Consider the following 23649-nt stretch of genomic DNA (forward strand, 5'->3'; position numbering starts at 1 on the left):
AAAACTCCTGCATTTGCAGGGGTTTCGGCAAGGGGAAACGTAAATAAGTGCGACTGACGCCAGTCCCCTGACTCCGGCAATCTGGCATCGACGTCGCAGACTGACAATTGGGCACAGGCAAGATTACCGTAAAGTATGACTACACCCCATGCTACAAAGCACGGGGGTATTAAATGTTGCATTAAGATATTCTATCATAACTCAAGTGGTCCTCACCGAGGCCTTGATGGGTCGATTTTGTTCCCCTCGACGTTACCTATGGTCGTCACATCCTGCGCTCACTCACTCATCGATGTGCTTTCCTTGACTGCAACGGGCGGTTGTTGTGACATTGCAGGATTCAAATCCTTATCAATGCCAGTATCGGCAGCTGCTCCCGTGCCCTCTTCCACGCGTTTCTGTTTCTCAGCCAGCTCCGCTTCTGCACGCCTGATCCTCCGACACCTCATGACGGCCCATACCGTCAACGCCAGCACGATGAGCGAAATCCCGCCGACGCCGACGCCAATACCAATCTTGGCACCCCTGGAAAGCCCAACGGAGTCGTAATAGCCATAGCCATCGCCCGATCCAGATCCATTAGGGTCGCACTCGTCAGACGTCGCGCCCACAGGACAATAGACTGAAACGACGACGCTGACCGAGGTAGACCCGGGGACCTCTGCAGCATAGCTGGGGAAAGGAATGACGTCTTCAGTCGCGCCGCCGCCGAACTTGGTTTTCGCGAAGGCCATCTCTGCGTTGGCGAGGTCGAAGACCATGTACGCGCGCTTCAGCATCATGCCACCGAGGCTGAATGTCGAGCTTGAGCTGCCGGATGTGGTGGAAGTTGAGGACGTTGATGAGTTGTCTGACTGGACTCCAAAGAGGCAGTACTGTGTTGCGGTCTCGGTGTCCCAAGACCACTTGCTCGACGACCAAAAGTCTGCCGGAATGACGAGGTCGGAAACGGGCACGTTAAAGACCGGTCCATCGAAGTCGTGAAGCTGGATAGCCAGCTGTGCAGTTGAGGTGTTGGCAGAGCAAGGAACTACATAGTTCGATTGTGACTCGAGCCACGTCGCGCCTGCGATGGCGTAGATATCTTGGGCGATGTCATCGGGAAGCCAGGACGCGATGTTGTGAGGACTGATCCGAACGATAGGTTTGTCGTTGTAGGACGACCCGAGACTGTTCAAGGGCTCCAAGACGTCCGATGATGACTTGCTGCCGTTGATAGAGTGAATTCGAGTGTTGAAGACCTTTGAGGTCGAGAAGCTAGCCACGATCGGGAACCGGGTGAGCGGGCCGTCAAACTTCGACCTGTCGACAGCACCCAAGAGCAGACTTCCAGACTCAGTAGAGAGATCATCCACCCATAGACTGTACGCGGTGGAGTTGATCATGCCATCGGTGAGCAGGCGGTCGGGAACGGTAGGCAGACTTTCGCTGGTTGTATTACTTGAGCTGGAGCTGTAGGGACTAGGCGTGTACGCGCTCGTGTTGAAGCCCAGGGCCAGTACGCCAATGTATGTATCTGCTGTGTCAACGATGCCCATGTTGAGTCTGCCCAACTGAACGTCGCCGATGCTCAGTGTGTCGCTCATAATCTCCCCATACGCGTACCCTTCGGTGTAGCTCGTCATGAACGTCTCAGTGCCGGGGTTGACATATGTCGACGACTCGTTGGGCATGAAGGAGCCGTATTTGCACCATCCGTACTTGAGCGAATATCCGTCCTCGTCACAGTTGTTGGCGTTGACCATCCAAGTCTCACCGGCTTGGACGGTGAGCATCATCGACATGGTCTGTGGCGGCGTGCCGACGGTGACGTTTACGAGATAGACCGTGTCCGCGCTAGAGAAGTCGACTGTTGAAGTGGAGCGACGCTCATCATCACGACGTCTGGCGTTCCTGCTCAATGGCTGGTGAGACTGCCGGGTGAATGGTAGACGGACTTGAGCTGTTACCGCTGCGGCCCATAGAGCGACCGCAGACACGAAGGACAACTTCATGGCAGGGTGAGCATGGAAGAAGCGAGTGACTGTGATGCATGCATGGCGAGAAGAGAAGAAAGGGGGAAAAGGTTTGGAAGGATTCACGAGAATTTTTAGGCTTCAAGAACGTGCGGCATAGAATGCGGCACAGCAGTCATAATCCGTTGTTACTACGTAGGCAGCAGAGCAGAACAACACTAACACGAAGGATCAAAATGCTGTTAACAGGGGGTTAAGCGACATTACGAGGTGGGTCTCCGCCCTTTCCTGGGTAAGGTGATCAACATTCCTCAAGACAGAAAACAAAATCAGGTTCTGAAAGAGGACATGGAGGATGTACAGCGTCTTCCAGGAAATCAAATAGCAAGCGGGGTTTTAGACGCTGGAGGCTCGCTCAAGAGCTGCTTCAGCTCCCCAAATGCCTTGAGGATATCCTCCGACTTGGCCTCCCAATCCTTGCGCGAGTCTTCTCCAACCTCGCCATTGATGGCTGCCACCAGATCTGAACCGGCGCCGCCCGCAAATGACAGCGCCGGGCGGGTCGCCGCAACACGGAGTTTCATGCCCTCCAACGTGCCCTTGACCTGCTCCGACGCCCGGTTGCCGCCCGCGATGCCATAGCTTACCACGGCCGCCGGCTTGCCGATCCACTCGTTGTACAGGTAGTCGATGGCGTTTTTCGTACCACCGGCCATGCCGTAGTTGTACTCCGGAACGACAAGGATGTACCCGTCGTACTTGGCGATCTCTTCACTCCAGGCGATGGAGTGAGCATGCTCGAACTTGGCAACGGCAGGCACCTGGGCGGGAAGGGCGACTTCATCGTAGACGGGTAGGTTAAAATTGGCGACTTCAACGAGCGAAAGGTCAATGTTGTTGGTGGATGCGTCTTGGCTGATGGTGTTTTTCACAATTTCTGCGACCTTAGGGCCGATTCTGACTTTGCGGGTGCTTGTAGCAACGACAGCGACTTTCTTGGCAGCGGCCATGTTGAAAGTTGATGTTTTAATTAGTTCTGAGGAATGAAAGAGGACCTTCGCATGAATTTCGAAGACAAGGCGTTGAATGACTGACTTTCTCGAGTCTTCAACAGGGCACGAAGAACTCTGATTTTATACTCGCAACTAATGTTCGAGGGCAACAATGAGCACTGCATTGCCCGTGGTACAACTCGCTCCCTCAGCAGGCGACCGGTGTCTACTGCAACCTACTCTCCGTACCAAAGTCCCTTCCCAAGCCCCACGTCGGCATCGGCTTGGCTTGCTGGCCGGTAAGTGACACAAGTTCTGTACTCTTCTTTCCGGCGTGTCGCTGATTATCAATACAAGCTTGTGAGTTGAGGCCAGCTGGAGTTAATTTCGCTGCATGCAAAGACTCGCGCGCGCGGTCTGTAACTTGACCGCCGACATCCAAACTAATATGCAAGGTGTGTAAGTTGACGCGGATCATTGGCTTTCTCTTTGCGATGAGCCAACAGATGTGGCTTAAGGTATGTTCCTGTCGCCTTGGCTGCTTACGGTGGCGCCCGCGCGGTGTCAGCACATCGGTCGGAGTTGGGCGCAGAAGCCCACACGCAATCCCGGCGTTGTGAGACGGGGAGCAAGGGATGAACCGCGCGGTCGTTGACTAATAACTCAAATGGCTTTTCCAACGAATTACGGCCGTTTCCCCGCACAACTTGCAGCAATCAACAAGATCCAGAGGTTTTCGCTTACAACAAACACTCCATCGTGATTTTGCACCCCTTAGCTTGGTTGCATCCGCCCCTGCTCGCATCTGTGGCCCACCAACCACGATCTGGTTCCTAAATGCCTCGGTGGCTCAGTGGTAAAGCGTCTCACTCGTAATGAGAAGATCGGGCGTTCGATTCGCCCTCGAGGCAATACCTTCCTTTTTCGCTGTTTTTGGCGGAGTGGAATAGGCGTTTTGCAAGTTATATTGTAATACATTGCAGACTCACGTGGTACGAAAGCAAGTCATGTATGACATGAAGTTTCAACAGCCCCGCAGATGTATGGTCTAAGCTGAACAGATTGGAGTGTTCTTTAACAGAACAGTATAAAACGTTCTGAATGGGATCCGCAGATTGCGAAAGGAGCCATGCACTCTAACCGTTTGATGTCGACCGAAGGAAGGACTTGGATTTGTTTAGCACTGTAACAGGAGCCTTCTTTTATTGTTCCCAAGGTAGTATCCATTTCGCTTGTAAGACGGAGTCCCTACTGTTAATTATACATCCAGACTCTTCCCCAAAAGTCAAGGTACGCAGTCAGAGTTACGTCGGCGCTTGATCGCGCTCAGTTCCAAGTAATGTAAGCAGTTAATAATACCACTCAAGCTTGACCCCCAACGCCAAAAACAATTAGTTGCTGACGGCTCGGAGGTAGTGGGGCAGAAGACCGATGGGTGGACCTTACGGCCGGCGCGGACATTAAGCGTTGACCGAACGTCGCCGTCGCCGGAAATGCCGAAGAAGGAATTCCGGGTACCTACGTCATGGTCTCGATAGAGTTGCCGATGATGGGATCAGGCCCTCACTCATTAGCACCCCGTGGGCCGTAGTCGGTACCGAATGAGAAACCGAGCTGCGCTAGCTTCAGCGTTTGCTCAGGAAGAATAAAAGTCTCTGTGATCCCCGACCGTCCGACAGCCTCTAAACGTTGATCTTAATTACACTGAAATTCTTGCATACCCAAGGTTGAACAATATGAGAATTGTCGCGGCCGAAGAACACTTTGGCTCAACGGCCTTCGATGGCCAGCTCCCTGCGCATCATCCAGGACTTGAATGGCCTGTGTCGCAGTTGCGGGACATCGGGGTAGGCCGCATCGCCGATATGGACAAACATGGAATCAGTACACAGGTATTAGTCTCTAGGACGCAGCCGAGAGTGCAATTGCTGATGGAATTCCAGGTACTCTCTCAGACGGTCTACAACGTGAAAGACATTGAAAGATGCCACAAAACAAACGACCAGCTGTACGAAGCTGTCAAAGCATACCCCGCGCGATTTGCAGCTTTTGCGTGCTTACCTACCGCGCATCCGGAGAAGGCGGTAGCGGAGTTCAGGCGATGCATTCGGGAACTTGGGTTCAAGGGAGCTCTCATCAACAACACGGTTGACGGGGAGTTCCTTGACAACCGGGAATACTTTCCAATCTTCCAGGCAGCAGCGGATCTTGGTGTTCCCATTTACATCCATCCCAGCTTCCCGAGTCCAAAGGCCAACGACGTCTTATTCAGCGGAGACACCATCTCGCCAGAAGCTGCCTTCATGGTATCCACCGGAGCCTGGGGATGGCATTCGGAGGTCGGCCTCAACGTTGTCAGACTCATATCAATCGGGCTGTTTGACAAGCTGCCGAACCTCCAGATCATCATTGGCCACGGTGGCGAGATGGTTCCGGTCATGATTGGCCGCATTGAGGATACCCTCGGAAAGGTGATGAAGAAGGCGGGGCATAAAAAGGGACCCCTTCAATGTTTGCGAGAGAATTTCTACATTACCACTAGTGGAATGTTCACCACGACGCCGCTCAAGACTTTGGTCGATGTTATGCCGATGGACCGAATATGCTTTTCTGTGGACTATCCGTATGCGTCGAATGAGGACGGGAAACGACTCATTGACAGTATTGACTTTTTGAATGCGGAACAGATGAGATTGTTTACTCATGGGAACCTCGACAGACTGTTGGGACTAGGTTGGTCCGAAAACACAAAGGCCAAGATGTAGTAACAATTCGAGTCATAATTCCTCATATTACCTACCTTACCTGATCTCTGATATCGTTTGCCGGGGAAAAGTTTCATAATCCTGTCTTTGTCTTGAGATTATCGTAATTTTGAGGGGATAGGACTACTAGAAGTTCAAATTGGACCTGGCGGTCGGGCTGAAACTGTCATCCACGAAGTTCGGAACCTCTTCTGCATGGCCCCAGCAGGGATGATGGGCGGGACTAACTCCACTTGGTCCGCCCGGAGCTATCACCCGATACAGTCCAACAAACATTTCGTTAGTTGAGTAGAAAGAGTATTTAATAGGCACCAACGGGCACATGGCGCCAATCATTTGTGCGACTCATTTTCTCCCCATGTCTTTTTTGGGCGGCCTCCGTGATGAATCCTCAAACTGAACTACCCTCGGGGTCATTAGTTGTCGACTTGATCGCAAACTCGCCCTTCGAAATAGCCGCGCTCATTTTCTCCCATGTTGATAATACCGACATCAAAAACCTTCGATTGAGTTGCAAGAAGCTTGCGAATTTCGCTAGCCCTCATCTTCGCTTCAAGCGCGTCTTCATAGGCGCCAGCTCCCTGAACGTGGAGGTGTTCCGCGCGATCGCAGAGCACGAGACTTTCAGGCACGACGTCCGCGAGATTATCTGGGATGAATCTCGCTACGAAACGCCATCGGATCGGGACCACAGGTATGATGGCGACTGGGACATCTTTGATCAAGGTTCCGACCATTCAAGCTATGAAGGAGACGATGAAGATAGCCCATGGATCAAGCGTCCACGTGGTGTTCCTTTCTGGTTTTATCGATGTTATCATGCCACCATCGAGAACTTGGAAGAAAGACGTCAGCACGATCTCGAGACTTTGCCGCAGTATGTCGAGGCATCGAACCAGCTTGCCGCAAGGATGCCTATCCAAGACGCCTACGCACATTATCTGAAGCTACTTGAAGAGCAAGAACACGTGCTGTCTGTTACTTCGGCTGATGCAGTTGCTTTCGAATGGGCTTTGAAAAATGACAGATTCCCTAACCTGAAGAGAGTTACTCTCACACCTGCAGCCAACGGCATGCTTTTCAACCCGTTGTATTCAACTCCTGCTGTTCGTGCTCTTCCGGACGGTTTTATCTATCCGCTTCCTCGTGGTTGGCCAACCCCTTTGCACGGAGAGGAGTTTGACGGCCGGGATTGGAACGAAAAGATTGTTAAGACATCCCCACTAGGGCACCCAACGGAGACGTACATGGAGGTGAAGGACAAATGGCGTGGCTTTCGCCATGTCGTCAGAGTTCTCGCACAGTCGACAAGCACGGGTGTCACGGAACTCATTTTTGACGGCAACCAGATCAGCACTGGGCTTCCGTGTGCTATCTTCAATGCACCAGAATTTGGAGTTGAGGCCGTTGAATACGAAAACCTCGTTGCCGTTATCAAAAAGCCAGGCTTCACCACGCTTAAGCTTAACCTGATGGTGGACGATCAGGGGTACAATGGCTACGGTGCTTTCCGCAATGGGCGCCTGAAGAAGGCTTTGGAGGCTGCTAGTGATTTGCGATACTTTACTTTGGAGACCGACCAAGAAGATAACCCTGACGATCCGTGGCGGGCCCAAAGCTCGACAGCCAATCACTTCATACCCCTGCGATCTGTTTTCCCTATCGAGACGTGGAAGAATCTATCACATTTTGGACTTTCGCGCTTTCTAGTCAAGCAGAAAGACTTGCTAGACTTTCTTGCTGCCCTCCCGCAAACCTTACGGTCGGTCGAGCTCAGTTTCCTCTGGTTCTTGAAAGACAGTGGCGACTATAGAGAGCTCCTCTTTGGCATTCGAGACACCTTAGACTGGCGGAGGCGGGCGACACGACCTCGACTACTCATTCGAGATGAGGGTGAATTCCAAGGGTTACCAGGGCGTGCCGTCTGGCTTGATGACGACTTGGACGAGTTCCTGTACGGCGACGGCGAGAATCCTCACGTACTCCCTTCATTACTGCCACAGTTTATGTCGTTTGGGCCACATGCACCGGAAGGCTTGCTCCCGAGTCTGTCAGTAGGCTATGGGTTTGGAACGCACAAGGATGAATTCGAGCCAAGATTTGAACGGCCATATGTGTCGGTTGCCGAGCTTCAGCGAATGGGTATTCTGGAAACTTAGGCGTGGGGGGATTCTCAGGGACCCTGGACTGGACTTTGGGATCAGAAACTACCAATTACCCGTTTGAACTACTCAGAGAACCGGATAGCCGTCAATTTAAGATGATACACATCAAAAGCTCATGTCTCGTTCGTAGCCATCCACCAGCGGAGTACTTCCGATTTCAATGATTGATACGAAACCGCCCTTGGGTCTATGTTATATCAATGTCAGTTATTCGACTTGGTTGGTGATTATTTGTCAAACCTTTTACCCAGGGTCCAAAGGACTCGGTGCAGTCGCCATATCCTCAGCCCATGACCGCAAGGCGTGAGGCCTCCAGCAAAGTTTGGATCCGCTCGAGATGTAACGATTGGAAATGGCCTATCAGCACCTGGTCAAAATCAAATTACATCAGCTCGAGAAAGAATCGACTCGCCGTCAAGAGTCTTAGTAAAGCCGAGCTGGGCATTTCGGGCTCGGTGCACTGGGGCATACCGATGGCTCAGCAAGAATCGGGGTTGTCGTGGCGCCCATAATCCCCGTGCGATCCACGGCTTGCGCGGGATAATTCAACACAATAGTAACAGTTACCAACAGAACAAGGAACAATTGCAACCAATCACAAAATTGCGGTCTTTGGCCATCAAGCGATCATCAAATATAACACTAGCGAAGTTGGAAGAGGAAGCTTCTCTGCTTATTCGAGGTGATCTGTCGTGAAGCCTTGCCGACTTTGTCACTTGCAGATGCTTTAGGCAAGTGAAATGGTGACCTAATCTAGAAAGCTGTGGGTTAAAGAACATGGCAGACAAGTCCTGGCTGAGAGGGCAAGCCAGGCGATTTCCCATCTCGGGATCTCCTGCTGTTTTGAATTTGTGCTGGTCGGCGGGGACTCCGTTGACCGCCGAGACAGTATGCTCAAACCACTCTTGACGGAGACGCACATGCCAAAGCAAATGAGAAATACTCAGCTAAGGTCCTAAACCTGAAATGAGAAATACTCAGCTAAGGTCCTAAACCTGAAATGAGTTGGCTCGCCAGACTCTCAATTCCAAGTAAATATTCTCGAAGACATTATTGCGCAATCGGATGGGCTTCAAATTAGGATTGTCACAGAAGTGAGACATCATTGTGCTGATGCTTTCCATTCGGTCTGTGGGCATGATGCAGAGCTTTGGGAGACATATGTAGTGTTGGTAGGGGCTAAATTACAACGCATCTTGCTTTGGTAAGGTCGTTGGTCTTGTGCTTTGGTCGGTGGCCAATGACCATGCGACCGATCCGTCTGGCTCGAAAGCTGACAATATCTGGGCCACAACAGGGCCATACAACTACGAGAACTACTTGATATTTCCCTTCCAATCGTTGAACTGGGCAACGATTGACCCCACAAGATCTTCGTGTACTGACGGAATTACTACCATTTCTACAGTGTTTCTAGCGTCGAATTAGACAGAGAACCACCCACGGGATAATCTCAACCTACCTAAGAAAGCCCGTGCGCTTTACGAGTATTCCCACTTTTCAGACGTCTATCCGCGCATTCATGTTCGGCCACCCCCAAGGAATCCTCCATTGGAAAGAGGCCGGGCTGTATCCACAAAAGCTGGCCCACGTCGGCGCTCCTCCTCGCTCTGAAACTCACAGGAAAACGTTCAGAGGCATTGTGTTCTGGATCAGAGAAATGGAAGAAAGGGCATGGCTGGCTTAGGAGAAAGGGTGCGCAACAAAACGGGAAAGAAGCATTACTACATTGAGGATTCCTTGGTAGCAAATGGCAAGGGCTTGGCAAAGATCTGACAACGAGAAGGACTTCATTCCACTACTCCGGCCTGCAGGTGGCGGGCCATCGGGTAACATCTCGAACCCGACAAGAACAGTGCAGTTATTTGACGACGCTACAAATTGGAACTAGCCTAAATGGAATCAACAGATCGAACCCACATCATGGGTTTACCATAGAATTATAAAGATGCCCCAGATGATCGGTTGATGCCCTCTCAGTACTTCATGATATATTCAGATTTGCTTACCCCTTTCCATTCCCTCACTCCTAAATCCTGAACAGCACCATGTTGAAGGTTATCACAGCCCGTTTTCACCCACGCAAGCCATCTTCTCGGCGTTTTGATGGGCTCACCATTCTCGTCGTGGGGGCCTCCACCGGTATCGGTCTTGAGGCAGCCAAGAAGCTAGCAGCACAGGGAACATCTACCCTCATCATCACAGCCCAAGATGAAGCTAAGGCAGCTACAACCAAAGCGACCATCGAAGAGCATCTAGCATCAAGTTCGGTGTTTTCAGAGCCCCTACCGGTCATCGTCCCTCTCGTCGTTGAGATGACTTCCCCTGACTCAATCTACAACTTGGTCAATAGGCTGAAGCAGACGACAAACCACTTGGACCACGCCATTATCAGTGCCGGGCTGCTAGCAGGATCATACAATCAGGCGGAAACAGGATATGAGAGCAGTCTGCAAGTCAACGCCATTTCGCCAACACTGCTTTCAACGCACCTTCTCCCTCTGCTACTCGCCTCTTCTTTGGTGCAGAAGGCCTCGGTCGCCGAAAGACCGCATCTCACTTTGGTCAGCTCCGGCGCGGCTTGGCTTGCTAGTCGTTCTACCATAGAACCTATCGTCAATTCGGGAGCCCCTCTTCGTAATCTGTCAAAACTGGAGGCCGTCACACCGGGAGTCATGGGAGGCCAAAGGCACTACTGCCTCACCAAGCTTATGCTTGAATATTCCATGCGGCACCTTGCGTTCGTCCCAGGCATCGAGGAGACTGAAAAGAAACCAAAGGTTCTCGTTGCTTCCGTTTGCCCTGGTGCGGTCGATTCGGACCTCTCGCGTCACTCAGCTAACAGCGGAGTCGTCGGAATGATGGCAAAGATCATCAACAACACCGTTGCGCGGACGGCGGAGCAAGGGGCAAATATCTACATCTCAAGCCTTGGACTGGGCGAGGAAGGTCGCGGCCAGATGTGGACGGACGATAACATCTTCAAGGGCCACAAGGTGTTCCTCTCTACCCCGGAAGGCAAACAGCTCGGAGATCGAGTCGTGAAAGAGCTTCAGAGCTTTGTGAAAGAGATGGATATCAAGAGAGGCATATAATTAGCTCGTTTCTATGTGACATAAATGTGGTACAATTGCGGTGTCAATCCAGCTGACAGCTAGGGTGCTGGGCTCTTTAATAGAATACCACGACTGTACAGGAAATATGTCTTAGATCCCATTTTCGCGGATGGCCCGAGACGCGAGATTGACTGTTTTCACATGTTTGAAGGGCCATTTTCCCCAGCATTTCATCACCACGTAGCCGCTTACGATGCAATACCAGAAATATTTGTCGATTTCGCGATACAAGTTCCGAGTCTGGTGTGTAAATGTAGAAAATCGTTGGGTCCTGTCTTCAAGAATTCAGTAGACATTGGTACGATGAAATTCTTTTACCTTCGCGTCATGCTTCTTGACATGACACTTGCCAATGTAAAAGCTCACATTTTCCTGACCTTCAAGAGTCATTGCTAGATATTCACAACATCTATGAGATTTACCTCTGATCACACTAGACAAGAGTGGTAATCATTGACGATCTTTGAAACTTGAGGCCAGACAAATGCTCCGTCAGTGAAGCTCGTGATTACCGGACTTGAGTCAACCCTGCTTTTGCCTTGTGGATGGGAACAAGTCAAAGAGAAAACATTGTTACATAGCGATTGGCTTCCAGTGACTTGCTGTGGGAAAATATGCTTCAACCCAGTTTTGTCCCTGGCTTAAAGCCGAGCAACAGTGCGCATGTGGGCTGTGAGTATGTTCGTGGCAGCCTTCGTATCTTAGCAATTAGCGTACGAAGTATGCTTCAAAGACTCCCGGCTTCGATCGGCCGAGTCCTTAAGATCGACGGAATATGTGTAAAACTAGACAAAGAACCGAGAACAAGTTGTAGTTTGGCCCCCAAATTAGGTATCGCGTGGAGCTCTGCAGATCAGACGATTGCGTGACTCAAAGTCAGTGAGTCGCCCGAACAGCGATGGCCGGTCTGTCGGAATCAAAGGCGGCTTATGGATAGCGGCGTTGCCGAAAGTTACGACATCTGTCAAAACATCATGTCAAAACCACGGAGTGACAACCGTTACTCTTGGCATGGGCCGAATAGCGAGGGCATCATGTCGAACGGCGGATGTTGCCGTTTCACTACACAACTGCCGGCCCCGAAAGAGACTCCGCTGTCTTGGTTTAAGCTTGTTTGTGTCAACGGCACACTTGACACGAACACAGATCTCGCACCGATTATTTCTCTCCGGCGAAGCAACCCTGATCTCGCGCTAGAGAAGTCTGGTTTACCTAGGGAGCGTTTGGGCCTCCATATTACACATTGCCTTTTCTTTTAGGTTAGCTAATAGTCAACACCTGAAGTATGCAGCTGGACCTTGGAAGCAGTCTCTGGGATGGCATGGAACGTAATCGAAGTTGCGACGAGGGGTAGGAACACGAAAGGTACGAAGATCCCGACTTTGGACGCCGACCCGACGGTGTGAACTTCAGGATGATGAAAGGCAGACGTGTGATGAACGTCACAAACAAGCGGGGGCCTACTTCAACTGTTGCTTCACAACTCCCTCGGATGGCTCGGCGCAGCCTTGCCAGATACGGATTATACGAAACTTGTGGCCAGAGTGTTTGATGACATCGCATTGGCCTTCATAATAAGCTCGGGATGCTCTTGGAGCTTGACACTTGACGCCAAGACCCCGGCGAACAGCGAGCGAGCCAATGGAAATCCTTCACTCTTCACCTGTCCCACGAATTCCGAACTCCAGTCAAATAGGTAGACACAATCCCGATCATGGTTCCATCGGAGTTAGACTCCTTTCGTGTATATCGTTATGCTCCAAATACAGAAAGATGCGACGAAGAATTTCAGAAAAGTCCAAACCTAGAGAGCCGGGATGGGAGGTCGTGTCTATCTGTCGGCGTCGACAGAAAATCTCACCACGCTATCGCAACTGCGACAGAGATCTGATCACACATGGATGACGGGGACCTTCGCTGAATACTAGAATTGCGCTAGTCTCCCTACAAACAGTTGAAAGCAGAAAATCAAGATCAGTAACATCTGCCCAACGTCAAGTACTGGCAGACACGACGGTTACACGTCAGTAGTGAATGCACTGTTCACAGCCTCCAGATGATGGCCCGACACTAGGATACAACGACGGGTTTACAGCCGCATCCGACAGGCCTGATATGGTCTGAGCTTCCTTGAAACAAACAAGGGTATGCTTGATGGCCGTGACGGAGAGGCTCGACCCGGGGACATATCGGCGGTCGGGGCCGGTCCAAAATGACTCTGTGATCACATTAACCACGGGCGGAGCAGTTCGTCCTGGTCGGAACTGCACAAATCCTTCTCTCCAACTCAATTTTTGCAAATCTTCCGCCAGTCTGGTTAGTGACAGGTTGGATGCGTCGAGCGTTGTTCAAAGGGATCGCTGTCCACGCGATCCACTCATCGGAAGATGGGGCGATGATCGCGGCTCGAATTTCGTAATATCGTACCTAATAATTCCCCGTATAAGGAAACAAAGCCTGTGCGGGAATTGAAACGAAAACGAGAAAAGATGAGACGGCGTGGAGGCAGTCAAGGTTGTATCACCGTTGAATCGGGAAATTCATTCGATGTGACTTGGGGGAGTCCGATCCGATGGCTAGCATGCCCAACGACTGACTCAACGACATTCCCTCGCAATGCGCAAGCTTCTGTTGCTTCATTACGTTGAGGTCTACAAAGATCCTGACTGTGCCAATTAATGTTACAGTGATCTCAATTGCATGAAATTGATCTTCCTGTTGAAAAGAATTGAACTTGGCAATGGAGAGACCATCTTCTTGACGACCACCTGTCGAGCCGGTGGGCGGGCTTAAAGGCAAAATGCTGGACGCCAAACTATGCACTCAGATTCGTCTGGACTTTCGCAACATGAAACGGGGATTCTACGAGAGTTTCCTTTCTAGGGAATTGGCATGGTGGTTCAAATCCACCAAATCGCGTAGCTCGCCGACTAGGTGAACGTCGTACTATGGATTCAAGTCGCCTGCCGTAGGTAGCCCGGCTCGCGGGACCATGGAGGCAGCAGTCTCACGGCAGAGGGCAATACGCCCACACAAAATCAAGGCCGTCTCAACTTTGCCTCATGAAAGCCAGCACCACCCAAAGATCAGGCTAGATTCACTGGTGACATCGGGATCTGCGGCAGCCAAGTCTCTGGCCCTCGCTTTGTGATAGCCTTGGCCGTGTGCCATCATCCTGTCCTTGCTCCCCGCATTCGCATTATATGGACCCTCGTAGTCAAGGCCCTCTTCAGCTGGCATCGCACTCCCCTCTTCAGCTGCCTACATCCACCGCAACATAGCCTACTGCGTAACGCTACGATGGTCTGAAGTTGCTCCTCCTTTATCATCTCCGCATCCACACTCTCTTTTAATCCGAAGGAGGCAGCAGTTCAATCCTTTCAGGGCCACGATACTCAAGTAACCGGCAGGCAGGCAGGCAGGTCACGATGTTACTCCGCTCTCTCTTGTCCTTCACCTTAGTCGCGGCCACGGTCCTCGGCGCTCCCGTCATTACAACCAAATACAAGCGCGATCTTGCCACGATCCAAGCCGCTCTGAACACCATCAACTCCGCGCTGCAAGGACTCGACAATTCGGTGAAAAACACGCAAACCGTGACACTCGGCGGTGGAATCCAGCTGCTCGGCGCCGTCGGCAACGTCAAAACCTCAATCGAGGACGCGACGACACAAGTTCAAGCCTCGGAGGTGCTCAACAGAAAGGACGCGTTGAATCTCAAGGCTGCGACCGACGCGCTTACGAATAACGTCAAGGTTACCATCAACGATGTCGTGGCAAAGAAATCACTAGTCGACTCGCTCGGCGCAACGCCACTGGTTGCCGTTGCGCTCCAAGATCAAAAGTCCGCGAGCGTCGCCCTCGCCCAGGCTCTCGTCAGCAAAGTCCCCCAGGAGCTGAACGCCGACGCGCAAAAGAGTGCCGGCGCCCTCAGCACTGTGCTGGATCAAGGCATCGCAGTTTTTGGCGGCACGTCTGTCCCGGCTCTCCCGGGAGCACCCGGAGCACCACCCCCGGCTGGCGCCGCAGCTGCCGGCTCTACCGTTTGTCAAGCCGTCGCTGCTCCTCCACAGGCCGATGCTGATGCTGCCACTGCCCAGGACGCGGGTGCTGGCGGGGGTGGAGGTCTTTTGGCAGGGCTCATGAGCATGTTTCCGTTCAAGAAACACTAAATTCGGAGATAATTTTCATGTATGATATGTTGGCATACGAGCATGGGCGCGAGGGTACACTACGGCCGGGTCCGTACTGGAATGGTGTTCAACGGCTATACACAAATTGGAGATTCTCTCTCAGTCTTAATACATCTTGATGTGAGAGGGGCAATAATATTACCACGACCGCATGGCTATCGTGATCCAGTGACATGCCTGTGGTTATCCTGCCGCGAACTAGCATTGAGGAGTTTGCCCTGGTCTGCGAGAAAAAGCAGACCCCTAAGCGCAGACCGTGGAGCCTGGAACGCTAACGACACATGTGACGAACGAACAACTTTGAAGCTGAAGTTGTCCTCACATGCTAAACAAATGAGTTACACAAGTCTTCTTGCAGCGCGAAATTGTTATGAATCTTGAATTACTGTTCACAACATGACTAACAATTATGTACCAAAAATATCAATACGAATGCGGATACCCTTACGAGCAGCCCGGCTTTGTAAAAACACTACCTTAAATCATAACGCTTATTAACAGTCTATTTCAAAGGACCACCTTCCCTTTCCATCGCTGTAAACTTTTGTATCGATGACCGCCGCGCTACTCTCGACCGTCCTTCTTCAAATCCGAGACCATCCCGGTCAAACGTTAAGGGGATCTCGCCAGATGTTGCCTGACTTTCAGGACGCAGGGCGGATCTCTCATCATCAGGATCCGTATATCTGCTGAATCTGGATTGGATAAAAAGCGGTTGTGCCACACCATACTGGCTCCGATGATCGTTACCGAACGGATTCTCGTTGAATGCCGGTTGTGCGACATCAACCTGATTCAGGTACGGAGCCGGAGTCATGCGACCGGACATCATTCGCGAGATGCCGCCGCGGGCTGACCTAAGCGAGCCACGAACAGACCGGACAGAACCCCTAATCGATTGCACACGACTGTATGCTTGCGGTCGCGGAGGCAAAACAACAGGCTTCTCACCATTCATGCGGCGGGTGCTGAACGCAACAATGGTGCGTCCTGACCCATCTCTACCCAGGCCCGATGAGTCCACAATCTCATATGGATGACCCATTGCCGCAAGCTCGTCCTCGATCTCCTCCTTGGTGAGAAGGGCAGCCTCGTAGTCGTCTTCTCCTGGTTTGGGCTTCCTCGAGTAGTCGCCTGGCTGGCTTGAACCATTGGGAACGTGGAATAGTAAGTCGATTCGGATAACAGCGTAGAAAACTACGACAAGGATTTCCAACATGAATCCTGTGGTGTAGAAGACCTCTTTGCTTAAAAGTTTATCCGTCGAATCGGGCGGCTCGGGGTTCAGGATAGACGTCAGACGGACAGCGTGACCCGCAATGAGAAGAATGGCGCCGATCATCAAAACTGCAATCTTCTGATGAGTGTCCCCAACACCAAACCTCTCGGGCTTAGGTCCTGGAATCACGGCGGCAAAGAGAACCGCAACGACAGGAAGGATTGCAAGCAACATGATCCAAGATACCCCAGCTTTGAGCACGTTGAGAGCAGTGTCGACGCGGTCCTGGTCTTCAATGTGATAAAACGAGACTCCTAGTGCCGTGCTGTTGTTGAAGATGACAGCCGGAACCGAGAAAATGAAGAAGAGAGTCGCAACTCTGAAGAAAGGGTGCCACCCAAAATTGGGGTGAATTGACCGGATGATTCTTTGGGCAAAGAATATGTTGACCACCATGACAACCACAGCACTAGTATGTGTAAGTTTCAATCAATCATCTCAAATGCGGCGGAAAACTCACCCTCCGAATTGCACAATCAAAGCAATGAGAATCACTACACGAGCCTTCTCGAAAGCCCATATGATTCTCATGATGCAAGTGACGTTTCGGACCATGCAGAAGTCGAACATGAGATCTGAGAGCAGGAATTTGTGCCCCCGCTTCGCGTTGGCTCTATAAATCCTGATATGCGTGTATGCTCCGGCACTGAACAACAGCAAAAACAGGAATGTCACGGGGACATCGATGTTAGTCGTCGGAACACCTCCAATGAATGCACCCTCAGCTGGGTCAACGAGTCTCTGCTGCGGTGGCTGCCCGTTCTGAGCTCCTCCCTGGGCCGGTTGCGGCTGCAGTGCGGCACTGGTAGTAACCGCTGGAAGCGCAGTCGGCGGTGCTGATGCTCCGGGTTGCGTGGTTGACTGTGGTGGAGGGTTCGATGGCGTAAATACCGGTGCCGGGACAGTTGACGGCTGAGCTGAAGTTGTCGGAGCGGCAGGCGGGGGAGGCGGTGGTGACGTTGACGCCGGCGGTGGAGGTGGTGGAGGCGGGGCTGCCGATGAAGTTGTTCTCACAGCCGAAGATGTCGTCCGTGAAGTTGTCGTCGGCGGAGGTGGTGGAGGGGGCGGCGAGCTAGACGATGTTGTTGATGTTGTAGTAGGCGGCGGTGGCGGCGGAGGAGGTGGAGGCGGAGGGGGAGTCGTGGGTGCAGCAGATGATGTTGATGGAGACGGATCTGCTGCCTGCCCTGTTGGCAACTCTGCGATGAAGGATGTGGCATCTCCCAGTTGCCTCTTTGCGTATTCCACTTCTGCCAGTTGAAGAGGCTCAATTTGCAGCCCTGCTGCAACCGCCGCCGCTATCGTAGCGACTTTGAGCAGCCACATGTTGGATGTGGTATGATTGAGGGCGTCGTTTGCCTCTCAAAGAGTGTGTTCTCGGTTTGCGTTGAAATTAGTCTGAAGCCATGCCAGCACGCGATGAGGAAGGAAGACACTGTGAGGCCTGGATGGCGATCCGAAGTATTAGAAGTTGATGAAAGAACGCTGCACAAGAGAGTGAATGACAACAACGGACGTATCGCCGTACACCACCTCAATGATATTTGATGTGATCGATGGTGGACGTTGGGGAGGGAGGGGCGGCGGAATGAGGGTGGGTTGATGGAAGGTTAAACAATGCCAGGCATTCGAGCAAGCCAGGACCTGGTCGGAAGAGTCGGCCGGGGACGTTGACGACTTGATTGCCCTGTGAGGTGGTGTGCAAGTGCCATCTTCAAGGAGGCTGACTGTCTGGTCATCCCGGAAACACAACATTGCCGTGTCAAGACCATTCGTGGCGTGCGTCACTCGGATCTGTGTGTAAGTTGATAGAGTTAGAGGAGAGGTTTCAGCGACAGGGTCTGCCCGCCACCCGCGCGGATACATGCACGATCCCTGCCACGCAGCAGTAGTCGTCTTTGCAGGTTTGCACCGCTATGGCGCCTTGTTGTCCGATCTCGAGCTGCAAAACTAATTGACGGAAAAGCGAAATCCACACCACCTTCACGGCCCCAATCTAGCCACTTCCTACTGGATGCGACCTATCACGGCCCAGACGGTCAATGGGTTTTGACGTTCTGAGGCAGCTCCGTGACAGCGTCCTGGACATGAGATGGTCGTCCGACGTACCCGGTCTCTACGGCTATCATCTTATTCGTAGCTGGCAGCAATTTTGCCCAATGAAACGTCAAGTAGCACAGCAGCAGAGCTGGGCGGAGGGATTGGGGGTGCTTATCGCCGAACTTGTGCTGCGCGGGCGGCGGCACGGCAGAGAGGTGACAACACACACCAACTGAATCGTTGGCATCGTCCGAAGGCAGAAATAGGAAAGCAGTAAGCAGTGAGCAGGGCTGGATGTGTTTGGGCACGTTACTAGCCGGCCAACTCCCGTCCAGCCAACGGATACGGATACGGGGTTCGTCCCTTGGGATTCAGGATTCCCGTAGGGAAAGTCTACCGACCACCCTCAGCCCAACTGGAGGTGCAGAGCACCACAAGGGATGGCGCCGTAGCCTGCAACGTGACACATGCTGAGGATTTCGTTTAGGGCGTCAACCTGGCCATTCTCACCAAGCAGACTTTGAGGTGTTGAGTGAGAAGGTGTGTATGCAACTGAGTTCAGACGGGCTAAACACTCTGCATGTGATCACGATGGATGCTGATGCTTCTTCTGCCAGGAAGCGGAAGGTGCACTTTGAGTTACCAAGACGTTGGCTCGGTACGTTGTGAATACCGACATATCCAATCATCAAAACTTCAGGCCGAGCCGTCGAGGGGTCGCACGCTTCCCTGGATTTGGATCTGGCCCTGTGGTTGACGTGATGGCATAGGAGAGTTGACATCAGTTGTCCGTCCAATGTGCCGGACAACAGAATGATCCTTGCCCCCCTGGTGGGGATTTGAGATCATGAGTCCATCCTCGATCGATATATGTCAGAAGAGGCTCAAATGGGTAGTGGAGGGTAGTAACTCGGGACAAAAGGCACGCGGGATATCTCCCATTGGCCACATCGTTTAATCTACAACGTCCCGCGTCTTTTTCTAGAATGAGCACAGCATATGCTTGCGACTTTCCTTAATCGGGATACTACTTTTATGTTGGATTGCCTCTCTAGTGCTGGCGGCTGCCATTTAAGCTTGATGAAGCCCACTTTCCGAAGGCAGGGCATGGCCGTTTTCTTGTCAAAGGCTTTCTGTGATCCTCCACGAACTGGAAAGCCCCGTAAAGTCGGGTTGTGCTGACCGGGCATTAGAATTCAGCCTCTGCTCCCAAAAGAACTTCCGCCGGTGGAAGGCAATGCTGACAGGATGGGCAGAAGGGCAGTGTGTGGTTTCACTGCAGAAGGAAGGCATCTCGCCTGCAACGGCCATGCTTTCGGCGCACTGCTATGCGATCTGAACCTATCGATGGCAAATTTGCGCCATCGGCATGCATCACAATGGCGATCTTATTTTACGAAATGGTTCTAGCTCCGGCACAGGTCAGTGCTAGAACTCCACCTGAACCGATAAGGCTGCAGCTTATGCTTGCAACACTTGGGCCGATTGGTAGATTATAGTTGAGGTTACATCGTCTCTTTATCATACCTTCGGTCTGGCCCGCTTCAGCTTCCCAAATGGTTCCGAATAAACCTGCTTTCATTTGTTCAAGTGATGCCAAGTTTCGCCCGCTATCTTGAGCCACCGCAACCTTTCTCACTCGCACTCGCCTGTCTATCCACGTTCAGAGGTTTTAGTAGAAGAAAATGAAGATCATACCCGCATGCTGCAGGATAGGCTTTGAAAGCCCGAAAGGCCACCATTCTTTGCCTTTTGGTGATCGAAGTATAATTTTGACAAGAAGCACGGTCTCGGGTGGCGGACGTTGGCAGACTGCGTGGCAGTTGCACTGACGACAGATTGCCACGCTGGCTTTCGGTGTTATTCCATGGACGTGCCCATTCTCTACACCTAGATGTTCAGTTTTCTTTTCTTTCGCGGATTGCAACATCGTCGATGACAGAAAGTCTCGGAACTCCAAACGGCAAATTCCCAAGTTGATCAACCGAGGCTTAGATAACCCAGCTTTTCCCATTGGACAGCAAACAAGTCTGTCTTATCACTGAACTTTGCCCTGTTTCATCGCAACTGCCGTCACGCAATCATGGTTCGTTCATCAATTACTAAGGCTGAGTCGCGGCCTCTTGAGGTCCGTCTCAAAAATCTTTCTTGGCTTGACGGACTCGGCCCATTGGACCTTCTACGGTCGGAACCGAGGCAATGCGGTCTTGACAGCAAAGCCAAAATCTTTTTGAGTTTTTCCACGCAAGAAATTGTTGGCTTTCGAGTTGAGTCTCGGGCCATCGCCTCAAAACCGCCCACAGACATTTGGGAAATCTTACATCATGTCAACCTCACAGAACGAACCAAATGAGCCGCCGTTGTGCCAAAGTCATTTGCCCCCTGATCCCAAAAGAACGGTCAAAGGCCCAAAGCAGCGGTTTCCTCGGGCCGGCAGCCCAACTTTCGCTGAAATTTCCCGTTTGGTTTGCGCTCTATTCAAATGCGAGAACGCGATACATTCGGACTCTCGGTGTATGAGACTGTCCTAGCCTATAAACATTAAAGGTCTACATGTCGGCCGAAAGGATACGGAGGCGATAATCTAGCAAAATACTTGCTGGGCGACTCACGGACCGATCCCGTGAGTGATGTCAATGAGAATAGTACGGAAGCCGCGGACTGGAGGTTCATGATAATGCCTTTGGAACAGGGCCTCAACAACGTTTGGACTCTAGATACAACGCATAGTTAGGTATGGTTGCAAAGGCAGGTCTAGTGACCTCAAGTAAGGGGCCAAATAGCAAGTGGTAAAGCATTTCGACCGTGAGCTTGGAGTTCTCCGTAGTTCATAAAACTCATGCCCATACCAAGGCCATGGTAATCGAAGCAGGCCAAATTGAGACACTTGCGGTGGCTGCATTGTGTATTCTTGGTCATCGTCCAACATGCGCCATTATCCTTTTAGCAACGTGCACGCGTGCCACGTTTTCGCGACTGCGGGAAATAAGCCTCGGAGATGCTATTTCCTCTCGCTTCCTCAGCTTTGAACAAAAAGGTTTACAGGTTGCACTATTGTGCAACAATAATGCGCCGCTGTTTTGTCCGAAGGATTGGGAAGTCCGAAGGTTTCTAGCGACATGTTTCGCTGTGGCTTAGACGCGGTTTGCATACACAGACAGTCGACAAATGCGGTTGCCGAGACCTGCATACCGCTGAATGATGAGCACCTCCCTCATGACCAGAAAAAACATCAAATTTAGAACACATAGCCCGTTCAAGCAATTTGATGATAGTGGTACGCCATGTTCACCTAGTTGTTGTTGCACTAGTCAGTCTTATCACGACTGTGAGCAAACGTCCTGAGGAGAGTCAATCAATAAGTAGTTTTCAAAATCTGACCGCGGTTTATTTTGAGCTATTGGACCATGCCGCGACTTAAAAGCATTGACAGCTCAAAAAAGGACACATTGTTTACGTTCTGATCATTGCTCTCCACCACGACTTCTTGCTCACCCTCTAAATCTTTGCTTCCTAAACACGCAGTACGTTAGTCATCCGGAGTGCACAGGAGTATCCCAAACTAGACAGTCCATCGAACGCACCATTCGACAGAGGCAGGTTTGTAATGGTTCGCAAGGGCGTCAATGCTTTGCGGGGTATACGGACTCGAGAGGTAAGACGCGATGAGAGGAACTAGTCGAGCCCCCGGAGATAGATCCCGTTCGCCTTTCTGAATCCCAAAAGCATAAGCGGTCATGGACCAAGAAACTTGGGTCGCGGGGACAAAGGCATTATTAGCGCGAATACAATACATGCGGAGACAGCGTCCGGCCAGAGGAAAGCCGAGGATGCTAGCAAAACATCGTAAGACAAAGGATTCGAAGCGAAGGCCCGAAACGGTAAGCAATGAGGCCCAGGGCTGGTAGTTTGTCAGCAAAGGATGTCGCGGCCATCCATTATTGAGGATCAAGACACTGAGTTATCAACATCAAAAATCGCCGAGAACCGTAGTCATTGTCACATTGTAGACCAAGAAATTTCTTGGCGATCTGTATTATCCCCCCCAGTCGGCAAATATCGACTGATGAGATCTTGCTCATAATGGCACAACCAGCCGAAAATCGGCTCCCGCGACCTCCTTTTGATTCACAGCTCGCCACTGTGATCGGAAAGACACCGCCGTATCCTCTTTCGAAAGATGAAGTCGTCGCGGGCCGGGAGCTCAGAGCGAAAAACATGGCACCCCTGCAAGCGTCCATCCGCAACGACAAGGATCTCATCATTGAAGACCGCAGGATCCCCGGACCGGAATGCGAGATTCCTTTGGTAATCATGCAGCCCAAGAATCCGAAAACGCCATACGGGAAGCGGCCAGGTGTTTTCTTCATCCATGGCGGCGGCATGGTCGTCGGCGACGCTTTTCTCGGACTGCCATTTTTCGTGGACGTCACCAAGGAACTGGACGCAGTCGTGGTCAGCGTCGAGTACCGTCTCGCACCAGAATACCCGGCACCAGCTCCGCAAGATGATTGCTTTGCCGCGCTGCAATGGACCAGTGAGCATGCGGCAGACATCGGCATCGATCCCGCCCGCCTCATGATTGCTGGCGCATCGGCAGGCGGCGGGCTAGCGGCCGGCGCGGCTCTGAGGGCTAGAAACGCCGGGGGCCTGCGGCTCTGCGCCCAGTTACTGGTGTACCCTATGCTCGATGACCGCAACTTGACGGTCTCTAAGAAGCAGTTCTCAAAGGACCATGGAGTGTATGACAGCACCGACAACGACTTTGCATGGTCGTGCGTGCTTGGCGACAAGCGAGGGGCGACCGAGGGGGTAAGCCCGTACGTAGCGCCGAGAAGAGCAACGGACCTCTCTGGGCTGCCGCCGGCATATATTGATGTCGGCTCAGCGGAGCCATTCAGAGATGAAGACGTGGCGTATGCGACGCGGCTATGGGAATGTGGTGTGCAGGCTGATCTGCATGTGTGGAGCGGCGGCTTTCATGGCTTTGAAATCCTAGGGCTGCCTGTTGGGGCTGGGGTCTCCAAGGCTGCTATTGAGACGAGAATGGGATGGGTGAGGAGAATATTTGCCTACGAAGGGAGAGCTTAATTCCACCTTCACAATCAGATACACTAGGGTAGATGCAATGCCCTCGTGGAAAA

General features: G+C 51.9%; 8 protein-coding genes across 8 annotated transcripts; 5 read left to right on the forward strand and 3 right to left on the reverse strand.

The window, feature by feature from the left end:
* Window positions 1–278: 278 nt before the first annotated feature.
* OPSB-1 (putative aspartic-type endopeptidase OPSB) lies at window positions 279–1994 on the reverse strand (the record flags this gene model as incomplete). Its single annotated transcript, XM_037318712.1, has 1 exon — window positions 279–1994. One exon carries the CDS (start codon window positions 1992–1994, stop codon window positions 279–281), a length of 1716 nt encoding a protein of 571 aa, XP_037184083.1.
* A 338-nt stretch (window positions 1995–2332) lies between these two features.
* CGCA056_v003456 (NAD(P)H-dependent FMN reductase) lies at window positions 2333–2965 on the reverse strand (the record flags this gene model as incomplete). The annotated part of the gene is made up of 1 exon (XM_037318713.1): window positions 2333–2965. One exon carries the CDS (start codon window positions 2963–2965, stop codon window positions 2333–2335), a length of 633 nt encoding a protein of 210 aa, XP_037182834.1.
* Window positions 2966–4683: 1718 nt separating this feature from the next.
* Window positions 4684–5712, forward strand: orsB-2 (Decarboxylase orsB; the record flags this gene model as incomplete). The annotated part of the gene is made up of 2 exons (XM_037318714.1): window positions 4684–4839; window positions 4891–5712. The coding sequence occupies 2 exons, from the start codon at window positions 4684–4686 to the stop codon at window positions 5710–5712; spliced, it is 978 nt and encodes a 325-aa protein (XP_037184085.1).
* A 383-nt stretch (window positions 5713–6095) lies between these two features.
* Window positions 6096–7871, forward strand: CGCA056_v003458 (uncharacterized protein; the record flags this gene model as incomplete). The annotated part of the gene is made up of 1 exon (XM_037318715.1): window positions 6096–7871. The coding sequence occupies one exon, from the start codon at window positions 6096–6098 to the stop codon at window positions 7869–7871; it is 1776 nt and encodes a 591-aa protein (XP_037184080.1).
* Window positions 7872–9925: 2054 nt separating this feature from the next.
* yanD-2 (Short chain dehydrogenase yanD) lies at window positions 9926–10972 on the forward strand (the record flags this gene model as incomplete). The annotated part of the gene is made up of 1 exon (XM_037318716.1): window positions 9926–10972. The coding sequence occupies one exon, from the start codon at window positions 9926–9928 to the stop codon at window positions 10970–10972; it is 1047 nt and encodes a 348-aa protein (XP_037184079.1).
* Window positions 10973–14421: 3449 nt separating this feature from the next.
* Window positions 14422–15165, forward strand: mp1-2 (Cell wall mannoprotein 1; the record flags this gene model as incomplete). The annotated part of the gene is made up of 1 exon (XM_037318717.1): window positions 14422–15165. One exon carries the CDS (start codon window positions 14422–14424, stop codon window positions 15163–15165), a length of 744 nt encoding a protein of 247 aa, XP_037183087.1.
* Window positions 15166–15688: 523 nt separating this feature from the next.
* Window positions 15689–17791, reverse strand: CGCA056_v003461 (uncharacterized protein; the record flags this gene model as incomplete). Its single annotated transcript, XM_037318718.1, has 2 exons — window positions 15689–16874; window positions 16926–17791. The coding sequence occupies 2 exons, from the start codon at window positions 17789–17791 to the stop codon at window positions 15689–15691; spliced, it is 2052 nt and encodes a 683-aa protein (XP_037183088.1).
* Window positions 17792–22588: 4797 nt separating this feature from the next.
* On the forward strand, window positions 22589–23596 carry nlhH-1 (Carboxylesterase NlhH; the record flags this gene model as incomplete). Its single annotated transcript, XM_037318719.1, has 1 exon — window positions 22589–23596. The coding sequence occupies one exon, from the start codon at window positions 22589–22591 to the stop codon at window positions 23594–23596; it is 1008 nt and encodes a 335-aa protein (XP_037183089.1).
* Window positions 23597–23649: the final 53 nt, after the last annotated feature.

This window comes from Colletotrichum aenigma (assembly GCF_013390185.1).
Source record: "Colletotrichum aenigma strain Cg56 chromosome Unknown KSG_Cg56_contig02, whole genome shotgun sequence".
NCBI lineage: Eukaryota > Fungi > Ascomycota > Sordariomycetes > Glomerellales > Glomerellaceae > Colletotrichum > Colletotrichum aenigma.